Source organism: Clupea harengus, chromosome 4 (assembly GCF_900700415.2).
Source record: "Clupea harengus chromosome 4, Ch_v2.0.2, whole genome shotgun sequence".
NCBI lineage: Eukaryota > Metazoa > Chordata > Actinopteri > Clupeiformes > Clupeidae > Clupea > Clupea harengus.
Window position 1 is genome coordinate 9,086,151 of NC_045155.1, and position 13,595 is coordinate 9,099,745.

The following is a 13,595-nucleotide window of genomic DNA, read 5'->3' on the forward strand; positions in this document are numbered from 1 at the left end:
CTGGGTTAGCATTAGATCTGCTTTTCATTTTTTAACTTGAGCACAAAATTCTTGTCTGTGTAACAGAATGTTGCCACTGAGCGTTATATGGCCCAAAATGTGACAGACACAGGCAGGGGCGGAGATCCCATTTCATTGTAGGGGGGGACAATACATGGTAAAAATTTCGGAGAGTAATTCCGGGGGGGGGGGGGGACATGAAAAAATTGCTTTCACGAGAGCTAGCATAACTTAGCTGCTAAATACCGAATTCTCAATAACATTTACAAACAGAAATCCTCTAAACGGCATTAAATGTACTAACACAAAATTGATGCTCAAAATAAGTTCTAAAACAGTTCAATTTGACCTATCAATAAGCCCCACCACCAATATTTACTGTTCCTAACTCGGACAAGTTATCAGAGCTGACTAGAGTTTACAATGGCAGCTATCAGTGTCAAAACGATATCCCAAGAGGCTCTAGACAACTTTTGGAGACAAAATAACCTGATTTCGTCTAGAAGCCATCAAAAGGGCCTTCATACTGCAATGGAGGGATATGCATAACATTTAAAACTAGATATGGTGGATAACAAACTTACATTTGAGGCGAGAATATACAGATTACACAATACAAGAGGGAGAAGCCTCATCTCACGGCCATCACGATTGCAGATAAATATATCTAATACCAGCATTGTTCATGCACCGCAGGGAAAGATCAAATTAATTTACCTTCAGTTAATTTAACTAATCTGGAGAGGCACTGAGATGTAGACCTACCTTTATTAACTAGCATTAACCTGCCCCTGACAGGACAGTGTCCTAACTGTCTAGCTAGCTATCGTAACGGTGTTAATTACCGGCGTGTGTTATCAGCAAACGTTCACGTTGTCATGTCAATCCATTATTACATTTATGTATACTTGTGCATATCGATTGGAACTTCATAAAAGGAGTTTAGAAAAAACTTCTTCATTACATGTTCTTAACTACGTCAATAGGAGAGAGGAGGAAACAGTCTCACTGTCTGACCGTGTACTTGGCTAATTGACTGAAACACAGAGCTGCCGGTAGCCCGGCCCGTTGGAGACAGTATGTGAACCAAACCACTTTGAGGAATAGGGGGATCATGATTTTTCAACACTTAAAAAACACATTGTTTTACGTTTATAATTAGCACCGCTTGTGTCGTCGTGCATTTATTTTTATATTACTATATTTAAAAAAAAATATATTTTTGTTTCCAATGATTGTTGGGGGGGAGAACTTTATGGTAGGGGGACACGTCCCCCCCCGGGATCTCCGCCTATGGACACAGGGCGTCTTTATACCGTATGCAAAGATAGTCACAGCAGTCCGAACATTGGCGGTTATGCACTCGTTGATAATATGCAATATTAGCCGCAGTAGTGTGGAGGCACTACCGAGGTGCATTTGTGGTAAATACTTTTTCTTTTATCAATGTCACGACACTCCTGTTGTTTGACTGCACGCAGCAAATACGCTTGTGTAGTATCCAGTGTCCAGAATCCCAGCTGTTATTGGGTATAAAAGTCCTGTAGTTAGGACTTTCGAGCCTTAATTTCTTTCCGTCGTGCAAAATCCAGGGTGGTATAATTACCTGCCTTATCAAATGATAATGTGACCCGATTTTCGACTTTAATTTTGAATGTGTTTTGTATGTTTGGGCATGTAGAGTTCTTGTCCTGCCATGGGCCTTCGCCAGTCTGTCTGTTTGAGGCGGATGACCAGAGGGAATCCAGGAGCATTGCACATATTCTTATTGCCGAAGCATTAGTCAAGAGGTGAATGCACACACACACACACATTTTTCGCAGAGAGACAAGCTAGGGCAGTGGTTCATACATAAACGCATGTGCATATGCATGGTTACTACTAATGCACTGGTCAGTATAATAAGGTAAATAATCACACACACACACATACACCAAAATGCTGTCCAAAAGTTGCACAAATGCATACACAATGTACACAGACACTCATTTATATCACTGCTGTGTTGACATCTAACTTATGCAGTCCGAAGAATTTGCCCCCCGTAACCCCAGAGGTGTCAGTGTGGGACCCACCCCTCGAGAGTGTGGAGGCAGAGCCCAGCACCATGGAGTCAGGAGATTCTATTCAGCTGAGTCCCACAATTACTATCCCAGCCAATCAGAAGGACATAAGAGTGAGAGTCACTCATGTCATATCACCAGCTAACATCTATGTCCAGCTCGTCCAGTATGACGGACAGCTCAAGAGGTACCAATGGGAATGTACATTAAAGTATTTCTTGGGACCAACATGATTTGTGGTTTAAAAGACTTTTCCCTCACAAATTTAATTGAACCGTATTGTAATTCTAACGTTATTCTTAACACTCTTTTGTGCAAACTTCTTGTGAGTAGTGGTAGCGAAAGGTTTCAGTGATGACTCTTGACAGCCCAGTTATGCTTTACGCCGTTTCCTCGTTAGGCAGCAGGAACGGCTGCAGCATGAGTTTGGCACATCAGCACAGATGAGTGTGGATTGGGAGGCGGGGATGTCTTGTGCTGCCCTCATCAACACAGTCTGGGAGAGAGGAGAAGTGTCTGGCATCATATCCAGCAACATGGCAGAGGTCTCTTTCAAACATGGACCCTTAATATTGTTGGGTGGGTCGATGAATTGTTTTTGTGTTTGTCTAATATTTATCTGTGTGTGCAGGTTCTGCGTTGTGATTTTGGGAACAGTGTCAGGGTGTCTGTAGACAACCTCAGGCCCCTCCCTCCTCAGATGATTGGCTCATTTCTTCTTGACTGTTGTCTCAGCGGAATAAGGTGGGGACATCTTTGAGCTTTGCTCTGATACACATGTATGTAATCCTCTCTTGAGTTAGTCGAGGGGGACAGTTCATAGAACAACTAATGTTTGTTTGTGCCTGTATGACTCAGACTTTGATACATTGTTTTTGTCCATTCATGTTAGACTGTTAGTTTTGGAATATTTAGGAGGCTAGGCTGTGTTTACTGTCTGAGTTCAGCAGCTAAGAGTTCTATCCTTGTTAACGCTGTTAAAATGATTAGCCGACTTATGTACGCAATGTATTTCAGAAGCATTTTTTATATATATTTTTTAATTCTCGGTACATCCAGATAGCAATGAATTAATGAATCTGTGGCAGTCGCAGGGCTGTAAAAAGCCTATCCAATTATTTAATCCGGTCCGAATAAAACGATTGGATGGCCTACCTGCCTGTCTACCTACCTACCTGCCTACTTGTGCAATCGTAGGGTGTTTCTTTAAGTCAAAGAAGGATTCTTGCTTCAAGCTTCTTGCTTCTTGCTGCATTTCAAAGATGCTACATCATCGAATCCCGCCAATGGACTGTTGATGTCTAGGAACCTGTGAATTCTACAATGGACAGTCCTTCCTTCAGAGAATTTTCAAGGATGCAGTTGGAGTATCCTCTGCGTTCTTAAAGCACCCACAATCCTATGTGCTCTCGTCAGAGTCTTTTAAATAAAAAGTAGCTTGGAATTCAATGGCGGGACCTTTTCAATGACACACACCATGCACACTCACTAGTCTGTTCCATTGTTTGTTCTCCAAATGCTAGCATGGAGTCTTGCCTAGCCTCTGAAGGAGTCTTTGAAATGCTGTAATTACTGTCAGATATGTAATTGTGATACCGTTTCTGAAGAACAGTCACTGCAGCCACATCACCCATATGATGCCACATGCACAGCCTCACCTGTTAGTCAATGCAGACCTGTTTATAATCAACAAGTCAAGAAAACTGGCCTTTTCGTTCTTCTTGTATATGTATAGTTTATGGTAATTTTATATAAATTACTTGTTACTTGTTCATTTGGAACACAATGAAATGTAATTACTTGCGTGCAACTTGTAAAGAGATAATGAATGTAATGGCTTGATTGTTTATGCTGTGTGTAAGGAAAAGGCATTTATCATTTCCCAGAAGAGAGAACCGATTATGCAGAACATAAATAATAAGTTGCAGATCTTCAACTCGACGTATGTTATCTTGTCCGGGAACATCTGCTCCTTGTCCTGTCGTACTGCGACCTTCCCGTCCTCTGCCTCCACTTCCTCGGACCCTGCTGGTCGCCCTCCCTCTCGCATGATCTCCTCTGCTTCACCTTGCACCCGGACATGTCCTCTTTGAATAGACAATGTGCTTGGCTCTGGAGTGTGGTCATAATTGGAAACAATGCTCATCGTGGAAGCTCTAACATGCAAAACAATGTATTATATATAACAATGTATGGAGGGAGGTCTGAAGGAAGGACCTGGGACTTTTTTTCAATTGTATACTTTCAAAATCTAGTTTACTCTTGCTGGTTTCTCCAACATTGCCTACCCTACCTTTAATGCTTGTTTAACTCCCTTATTATCGCTCTCTTGCTAACCCCTATGTCCTCTCCCCTATCACTCTTTCAGGCCGGCTGGGGGACTTAAGTGGACAGCAACATCTTGTGACCTCATTTCATTTTACCTGACTGGAGCCATGGCTCTGATGACTGTCAAGGTGTGTGTGTGTGTGTGTCTCTGTGTGTGTGTGTGTGTGTGTGTGTGTGTGTGTGTGTGTGTGTGTGTGTGTGTGTGTGTTCTGTAAAGCCCAGTCTGAAAAGAGGATTTTCCCCATCAACACTGGACAGCAGTAAATGTCTGTGTGTGTTTTGTCCATGTGTCCAGGAGCCACCTCCTGCTTGTCCAGTTGGAGTGTCTCTGTTCTGCTCCAACCAGGCAGGGCAGAATGTCAGCATGGCAGACTTCCTCATCAGTGAAGGCCTGGCACTTCCGAAGAGGAAATATAGGTCTGTGTGTGTCTATAGATGTGTGTATAAAGGGGATCTAATAAAAGGCAAACTCAATAGTCAGGTATGGCTTCACGAACCTGCCTTGTAGTCTCTATGTTTAGATATTCTTTAGATTTAAAGACCTTCAACTTTTCCTAGTGTTGCTTGGGAAATTAGAATGAGTTTTTTTCTGGCTGTTGTTTAAATCATGATATTTATAATCTGCTGCTATACTTTGGAAGGGTAGAAATAGGGTAGTTGCCGAATCTCCTTTAGTGACGTATTACCATACGTGTGTGTCTGTGGGTGTGTGAATTCCAAAGGGAGGTAACCTTTGGGGAGCCAAAGCCAATGGAAGCTCTTCCAGCGTTGGAGGAGACCCACGATGAGTCTCTCCCAGAGGACTTGAATACACACACAGATGATCACGCCTCAGAGGCACCCCCGAGCACCGAGGCCTACCCTCCTCCTGAACCAGCAGCACATCTGGGGCACACACGCATGAGCATCACCGCAGTAGGGGAGGATGGAGTCATCTACGGCATGACCTCACAAGCAGGTGTGTGTGCGTGTGTGTGTGTGTGTGTGTGTGTGTGTGTGTAAATAAATGAGTCCTCTTATGTGTGTTCCTGAATGTCTGCCACTGTCAGTCAGTTAATTATTATTAAACTTCACAGTGCTTGATGTTACTTGGTGCAAACTTCACTGTGTAAGAGCTGTCATATACTACCTTATTGTTTGTTTGTGTTTGTAGAGATTGAGTTTGAGCATCTGAAGAAGCGTCTGCAGCAGCACATCAAAGCCACGCCAGTGCTAAAGCATCACAACTGGCGCGATGTCCAAGGCTGCATCATCAAGGGAACAGATATGCTGTGGCATCGGGGTCGAGTGGTGGAGCTTATCGGAGGACAAGTCAAGGTGTGTGACTAAGGGGATGGAAGGAACACACGGTTTGTTGTCTTAAATTAGACGGATGACAGTAGAGGTCATTTTCCAAACAATACGCGCACAGGAAAAACCATGGAATGTGTAATGTGGGACATGGATGTCTGTGTGACAGGGAGCAGTATTGTAATTTTCTCACACTCACTATGTGTGTCACAGGTGCAGTATGTGGATCTGGGTCTGGTCGAGAACATTCCAGTGTGTCACGTGTATCCCATGGTAGTGTGTGAGGACGTGCCCCAGCTGTGTGTGCCCCTCCGACTCCACAAGGGCAAACCGGTGTGTGTTTGCATCTTCACATTCACATTTATCTCTCGATGGATATTATGCGATATCATGGATATTATGATGGATCCATCTTATCGTATAACCATCATGTGTGATTCTATATGTTTTTCTCAATCTGTGCAGGTGGGAAGGCATTGGCACCTTGATGCTGTTGCCCTGATGAAGGAGCTGGTGCTTGGCAGACGTGTCAATGTTCAGATTATGGTAACAGTGAACATGAATGAGTATAAACGCAAGACATACTAGCAGAGACGTTATAAGAGGAGACAAATCACTGACGGAAAAATTAAGGGTGGAAATAGGAGGGAATCCGTTACGCTAAACATGGCAGATTCGTAACTGCAAGTCCTGCCCTGTATTATAAAGAGCCAATCACATTTAGGAAAAACGGTGTAACTGATGTTTTGCCTCCCCTGCATGTTCTGTTTATTTCCAGTGTTGCCATAGTAATAGCCATGTTGCGAAATTTGGTGCATGTGCAGTGAGCAAGTCAACACGAAGAATAAAGTATTTTTTAAGCTTTTTTGGATGGGTTGAACAGAAAGACACCTTGTATAATTGCAAGCATGTCAGACATGCACCCAGACATGTATGTCTCATGTGCTCATTTAAACACAGATCAACAGTTTCCTCTCTCTCCTGCTGTCTTTCAGGAGCTGCCTGCAGAACCACGGGAGTGTGTTCCCATTGAGATCCTTTTTGAGGGAATGACCATGAGCAGAATCATGGCACACCATCATCCCGCCTGCATTAACATCTCAGCTATTGACCTTGAGGTATGTAGGTGGAACCCATTCGCAGGCTGCATCCAAATTTCACAATATTATGAATTTAATTTGATTTTAAGGACTCCTTGTCTACACATTCAAGTAAAATACGGATATCTGGTCTACATTCTGGTGAAAAATCAAGCCTTGCTTTATTCATGTTGGTCAAGGATTTGTTGACATAATGAACATTGAATGAAGAATTTTTTGTCGATGAATTATAAACAGAAGCAAGTCTTTCGTAGTTTATATCTGTTATCAGTAATAGCTGTTTCTGTAAAGGTTGTGTTATATAATCTAATAGGGGTGGGGGACCCTACAGTATGAAAACCACTGCCCTGGCTACGTAGGAAGTCAACATTTAATACCATTGTTATTAGTTAGAGGAAGCATTATGGAGTTTTGAGCTGAAACTGGCTTACCCAGAAGCATTGCAAACAGCCCAGTTTGCACTGATAAAAGCTTGCTAACATGCTTTTTTTTTTATTTTTGCGGGGTGTTCTGACCCAAACCACAGAACTACATAGTGCATAGGCTGAGTGGCTAGCGGGAACGACAGGTGTGCTTACTGTATCTGTCCTTCACATGACTGTATCCCATCAAAATGAATTACCAAAAGTAGTTACTCATTAACATATTTTCAAAAAGTGTTGCGTTAACTCTAGCCTAATAGATTGTTTTACCCTTGGTGTAGTTTTAGACCCTCGAGCCAAGAAATATTGTGCTGGACCGAGCATATCCATTAGTTTGTCAACTACCGTATAGCAACAAATGCTAAAATTGTGATTTGGCTTGGTGTTGGTGGTTGTTTGTGTGTAGGAGCAGGTGTTCAGTCCACTGGTCGATCTAGATGACTGGAACTTGGACACCAAGGTAGGCTATCCAGAGGCGGGGTGGGGAGGAGGTTGAAATAAACAAATGATTAAATGTGTTGTAGCATATATGTGTTATGTCCAGTGTCATCTCATCGTCAGTGTGTATGTGTTCTACAGGGCTTGCTGGACCCCCCTCTATTGTCAGGGACTTTCGCTGATCCTCCTCTCCCCAAAGTAGGCCAACGCTTCCCTGTGAAAATCAAACATCTGTGCACTCCCAACAAGGTACCCAATGCCTAGATAAGTGCCAAACAACTCAGCCAACCTCTGCTTGTCCCTTACACGCTATTGTACTGTAGTGCTACTTAGTGCCTTCCTACACACCCTACACAGTAATATGTGTATTTTCTTACGTTTTTGTGGTTGCAGGTATACCTGAGTGTACAGGAGAATGTGAGCCACGAGGAGGGTGAGGCTTCTCTAGAAGAAGTCCTGGAGTGTGTCAATGCAGATGTGAAGTCACTGTCTCTCCTCACTGATTTCCCCATCGGTACGCACAAAAACACAATCAAGTATACGCTCACACTGATTCAGATACTTCAGCAATACACAACCCTCTGCACTGAAACTTAGACTGAAACTTAATGTATTATTTATGTTTGATTTGCTGTATTTTTTCAGGGGGGGCATGTCTGGCTGAGTACAGTGATGGCAGTTTCTACAGAGCTGAGCTGACAGGCTTTGTGTCCATCAGTCCAGAAATAAAGATGCTCATCAGACACGTGGACTTTGGCTCAGATGACACTGTGTCCATACACAAGTGAGAATTATCAAACATACGGATGTGTATACACACATGCAAATACACCACAAAAAACACAGTTCACTTTTTTACTCTTTACTCTTGTTTGTGTGTGTGTCCTTGCAGGCTGCGCTGTCTCCCAGAGTGTCTGCTTGATTTTCCTCGTAAGGCAGTGTGTGTGCGTTTGGGTGGTTTTCAGCCTCCACGTTTGTGTTCTGAGTCCAAGCGCCTCCCTTATGCTCCTGAGTGGAGTGTGAAAGCGCTGCTAGAGATGATGAACCTGTTGCAGCAGAAAGGTGTTTTTCGTGCCTTGATAACAGTGAGTCTCCTCTTTGATTTCATGTCTGGTGTGAGCCTCATACACACTCACCCCACTTCCAAAGAGCTGTTGTTGAAGCTCTGATGTGTAAGCATGTGTGTCCCCTGTGTGTGCTTGTGTGCACACTTTTGTATTAAGTAGTGACATGTGGTCAGACTGTAATTGAACTGTTGAAGTTTTTTAATGATAACAATGTGTGCTTTCAGGCTGCGGGTGAGGAAACCATTGCCTACCTCTACAGTCCAGATGGTACTCTGTTGCACAACTCACTGGTGAAGAGAGGCCTCGCCGACTTAGAGTGACCAAGACACCTCCATATTGTTTTTTTCTTAGTAATAACAATGGTATTAACAATCACAAAAGTATACCAAGTATGAGCAGAGAACAAGTTTAGTTGTTAGTTGCCATTTTTGTTTAGTTGTTAGTGTAGTTCTAATTTAGGGTTTAATCAGGAAGCTGAAACAAGGAAGCAGCACTGTTGAGTTGAGCTTAATGCTCGTGATTTTTCTGTTGTGAATTATGCCTTAAGAGTTGTCAGGTTTTGTAATAAACCGAATTGCATTCATTATTCTATGGTTCCTTGAGAGAAAAGATCTTCTGCCATGGTGTCCTGTCACAATCTAGGCCCAATTCCAATAAACAGCGGAAGTAATTGTCCTTAATAACGCTCCTGCACACAAGGCATGAGCGATCTCTGCCAGTTTATTGCCAATGTCTTCATGCTGCAATGGCCTGACTATTTTGTGGTTCCATGCAGCAAGTTAATTGTTGCCATTTTCAGTGTGGTTTTGTCATCATGGTTTGTGGTCCCCTTAGAGAGGTTTAGGGGCAAACCAACGTTAATTCACTAATATGCTGGTAATTACATAATGCCATGGGCGCTGAATGCAAATTTTGTTGTGTTCATTTAAATGTTTAACTTAATCAGGAGTTCAAAAGGCAGACAGTTAGTAAACATCGTAATACCTGAAAACATAATCTCTTCTTCAATCATGTTGTAACATCCACTTAACTCCCAAAAAAGAGCAGCTACATCTAGTTGCTAAAACGTGGTGGCCATTCCTGACTTGTTTCACTCTACCCTCTTTGACCAATAGATGGGGCAAGAGAGCTTTGTCATGAGAGACTATGCCTAGGCCCAGAACATAATATTTTAGCAATATTGACATATACATTATGTAAAACAACAGCCTGCTGATCAAGCCTGATGAGAATTCCAGAATGTTTGATGATAGTGTGGCTTATTCAGAAAAACTGCCCTGAATGCTCATTTTTTCCATACCTGCTTTCTTTATTCAGAAATGTCATGACCACATTGTCAACAAAAGTCAAAACAGTCTTAATGTCCTCTGATTCATGCATGCAACAGACACGTTGCTATAAACCAAGAGACATTCTCCTACAAAACAATGTAAATTGAGATCGCCATTACTGTCATTGTCATTATCGCTACCCCCACTAGTAGACAGATTTGTACATGTATTACCAGCTTGGGTTGCATGTAGTTTCCATTGCCTCAAGAACCCTGGAGAACACAGTAGGGGGTCAGATTCCTGTTTTGGTATCACTGTTATGTAGGCCAAGAAAACAAAATGAAAGCACTCTGAACTATGTAACTGGGTCTAACATAAGAGAAAGTGGGGCTTGATGCTGGGTTTTGGTTCTGCTGTGTATACACATCTACACTATTGCCGGGACTTCTATTAAGGAAACAATTAAATCGTTCAGGTCTTGTAGTATTACTACTCCTAATAATCATGTGGTATCTGAGTGAGTGGTGCTTGGGTGATTCAGATTACTTGAGTGAATCAGTGGTTTGTCTTTAGGAAGACTGAGAACTGGGCCATGTTGAAATGTTTTTCACCTTGCACTCACACGTAGGCTCTCCCGAGTGCTGTAGCCATCATATTGAGACTGCGGTTCTGTAGAGAGTTCCCATCCTGTGAGCTCAACAGAATATCAATTACAACACCATAGCCACAAGTGGGGTGAAAGAAGCTCACGGTGAGTGAACCTGAAAAGTTGATGGAGACCTGAGAGTGGATCATTTCGATTTTGCCATTACAGTGTCACACAAAAAAAACACTGGACTTAATCTCAGGTGGAGCAATGACATGGAGTTGAGCTCGATAATGGGAACTCTTGGATGGTACTGATGTTCTGCAACCTCAGAACCTTGAGGAGTCAAGACAGAACCCAACAGAGAGTGCCATCAGTACACACATCCAGTGGGGAGGACCTTGGCCCGCTGAGGCACAGACTACATTCCACCGCAGAAAGTGACATCATGAGGACTGCAGAACTGACTTGCTACGATGGAACTGAATCCTTCCATGGCTCCCATTCAGCACACTGCTCTATTCCATAGCTGGAGCTCCACAAAGACAGCCCTGAATGTAGCGTTATCATTGGGGAGAAAAGTGTAAGAGCTGCACTCACAAGATGCCAGAATTGCCACACTGAGATTTGGAAAATACCAGTCTGTCACTCGAATGAAGGAGGACTGCTGACCCAACAGGCACCGTCAGAGCAGTAAATACTCGACGGCCTTTGTGGGTGACGTGTAGCTCTACACCAGGCACGGCTACCCTCAGCTACACACAAGGGGCTCGAGAAGCTTGCCCTTATTGCATTCATTGGGTTGTAAATGCCTAGCTGTCTCCATGGGCACATCCGATTGGTTGCCACTGCATCTCTCTGTGTCCTTAGATTGAGCGATGAGGGGGGCGCCAGAGACACTAGATTCCACAGGCTGATGCGAGTGAGAAGAGGGAGAAGTCTGTTTGCCAGGGACGGAGGCTACATGGCTTCACCACAGCCCAGCAACACACTCTGATCTTCCACCAAGACTAGCTTGCTGTCTAGTGACCCCTTGCTCTGTTAAGGGCATTTGGGGCAATCTTACCCCCACACTCCAACAGAGTCTACTCCAGGTGACCAGTGATAGCTGCCATTGCCAGGATAGAGAACCCTTTGGATGGGAGCTATGCAACTAGGCTTTCTGTGGGAAAGAGTTAGGGATAGGTTAACTAACTGAGTGTGCGAAATAATTGGTCTGCAAGCTATTGGCACCCTCAATCTAATGTGCTCCTGGTTTAAAGCAAATCATGTAATAGTCTATAATATAAATTCTATATAATCACTTGATAGAAGGCTTGTGATTGACTTAAAGAAAAATTAAAGGGGACTGTAACCAGCTCTGGGCCTACTTTACCTAGTCCCTCAACAGGAACTCCATAACAGTTCATGAATATATTACCCTTTTGCTTCAGGTAGAACACAAGACTGCGGATGTGCTTGCCTCTGTCGTGTTCCCTAATTATTCAATGTGTGGTGCCCCGAGTTAGAAGCGTGACATGAGAGGTCTGTGAATTAGCCCATCATTAGTGGATAATTACGGGGGATATGCTAAGAACCCTGGCCCGGATTACTGCAAGGGCCTATCGGGCACAGGCCCAGGGGCCGAGCGATCACAGGGGCCCTTAAAGCAATAAACAAAGGGCTACACGGGCCCCCAGCCTGAATGCAAGCGGTCTAGAGCTATGTTGATCATTAAAGGCTTTTACTGCTTTAAATGTGTGTTTTGCACCATATGTGAGGTCCTATACGTCCTTGAATGTCTATAGTCTGTGTGTCAGTGACAGGGGCACTGCCAGGAATTCTGGGCCCCTGACGTAATTTTCAGTTTGGCCTTCCCCCAGAGAGATTATCAGGGTCCCATCCAGCCAACGCCCTATGAATCGTACTCACCTTTTATGCCTTTAAGGCACCTATGGTCAGTGAGTACTGTCTGTGACAATGTGTTAATGTATTTCTGAGCAACAACAAGTCAAATTCCTTTTAGGCCTACATGCCTTGTGCTTGCTGAATGAAGGAATTCAATTTCTGATTCAGATTATAAGGGTTCCTGAGGGCCTCTAACAGTGATAGGACATCTTCAGATTTCAAATACCCTTTTCCCCATAAAAGTCTGGTAAATTAACGTTGTATAACCTACTTAGTTGTATTGTGGTTATACCTGAATATCCATCGAAGGAAACTGCATTTTTTAAATCAAATATCAGATTGTATATGTTGCTGATGCTATAAGTATGCAAATTATTTTATTTTATCTTGAAACAACAATGATGGCCATTATTAATTTGGTATGATATCACATGTTTGTGTCTATTGGCACAGATGTATCACTTTGCAGTATGCACTATGCATCAGTTTGCCACTTTATGAGGTATGTTGTTATAGGCAACTAGTTTTGGTATCATCTTCAAATTAATTTTCATGGTAGTTGGCCATGTGAAGCACAGATAAGCTCTCCTGTCGTTACCAGTAGTTCTGTGTTCCGGGCTGGAACACGCAGCTAAAATGTAAGAAAAGCAGCAGGACATTGCCAGCTATATCACTAAAAGACACTAGTTAACATGTTAGCTTTTATCAGTGCTATTGATTTCATAATCCGTCCATGCAAGCACCCATGGTGTCACCCGCAATTCACCTTCATTATTCAGTGACCACTCATTGCCCTGACGTGGTTATTGATATTTGCACCGGGGCGCAACAGAATGAATATGGGCATTCGTAGACATTCAAACTGCAGTGGAATACAAAAATAACTGCAGCTTTGAGGGGCGGAAAATGAAAAATAAAATCACCGAGTCTGTGGAAATCAATAGGCTTATAGACTATGTAGACTGAATGTTAAAACGTGTGTTCCTCACATTATCATGCCTAGACTATGTTAAAGTGGTAGCCTACAGTAGGTTTGAATAAAACTGCCACATATACTGCAAACCACCGCATTTGTGTTTGGAGAGTATGACAGATGCAATAACACCATTGTTTAGCTATATACTGTAGTTGGTGTGGTGATCA

At 43.0% G+C, this 13,595-nt stretch overlaps 1 protein-coding gene across 2 annotated transcripts in view; it reads left to right on the top strand.

The window, feature by feature from the left end:
* rnf17 (ring finger protein 17) overlaps positions 1-9,272 on the top strand; it is a 28,269-nt gene extending 18,997 nt beyond the window's left edge. For both annotated transcript variants that reach the window (XM_031566076.2, XM_031566075.2), the window contains exons 20-36: positions 1,682-1,790; positions 2,026-2,250; positions 2,464-2,608; positions 2,695-2,807; positions 4,432-4,519; positions 4,687-4,808; positions 5,114-5,349; positions 5,545-5,708; positions 5,895-6,014; positions 6,147-6,227; positions 6,677-6,799; positions 7,610-7,663; positions 7,783-7,890; positions 8,035-8,155; positions 8,287-8,425; positions 8,534-8,726; positions 8,933-9,272. In XM_031566076.2, coding sequence (XP_031421936.1) covers positions 1,682-1,790; positions 2,026-2,250; positions 2,464-2,608; positions 2,695-2,807; positions 4,432-4,519; positions 4,687-4,808; positions 5,114-5,349; positions 5,545-5,708; positions 5,895-6,014; positions 6,147-6,227; positions 6,677-6,799; positions 7,610-7,663; positions 7,783-7,890; positions 8,035-8,155; positions 8,287-8,425; positions 8,534-8,726; positions 8,933-9,028 — 2,237 coding nt within the window. In that variant the 3' untranslated portion in view covers positions 9,029-9,272. The remainder of the gene's footprint in view (positions 1-1,681; positions 1,791-2,025; positions 2,251-2,463; positions 2,609-2,694; positions 2,808-4,431; positions 4,520-4,686; positions 4,809-5,113; positions 5,350-5,544; positions 5,709-5,894; positions 6,015-6,146; positions 6,228-6,676; positions 6,800-7,609; positions 7,664-7,782; positions 7,891-8,034; positions 8,156-8,286; positions 8,426-8,533; positions 8,727-8,932) is intronic.
* The last annotated feature ends 4,323 nt before the right edge of the window (positions 9,273-13,595 follow it).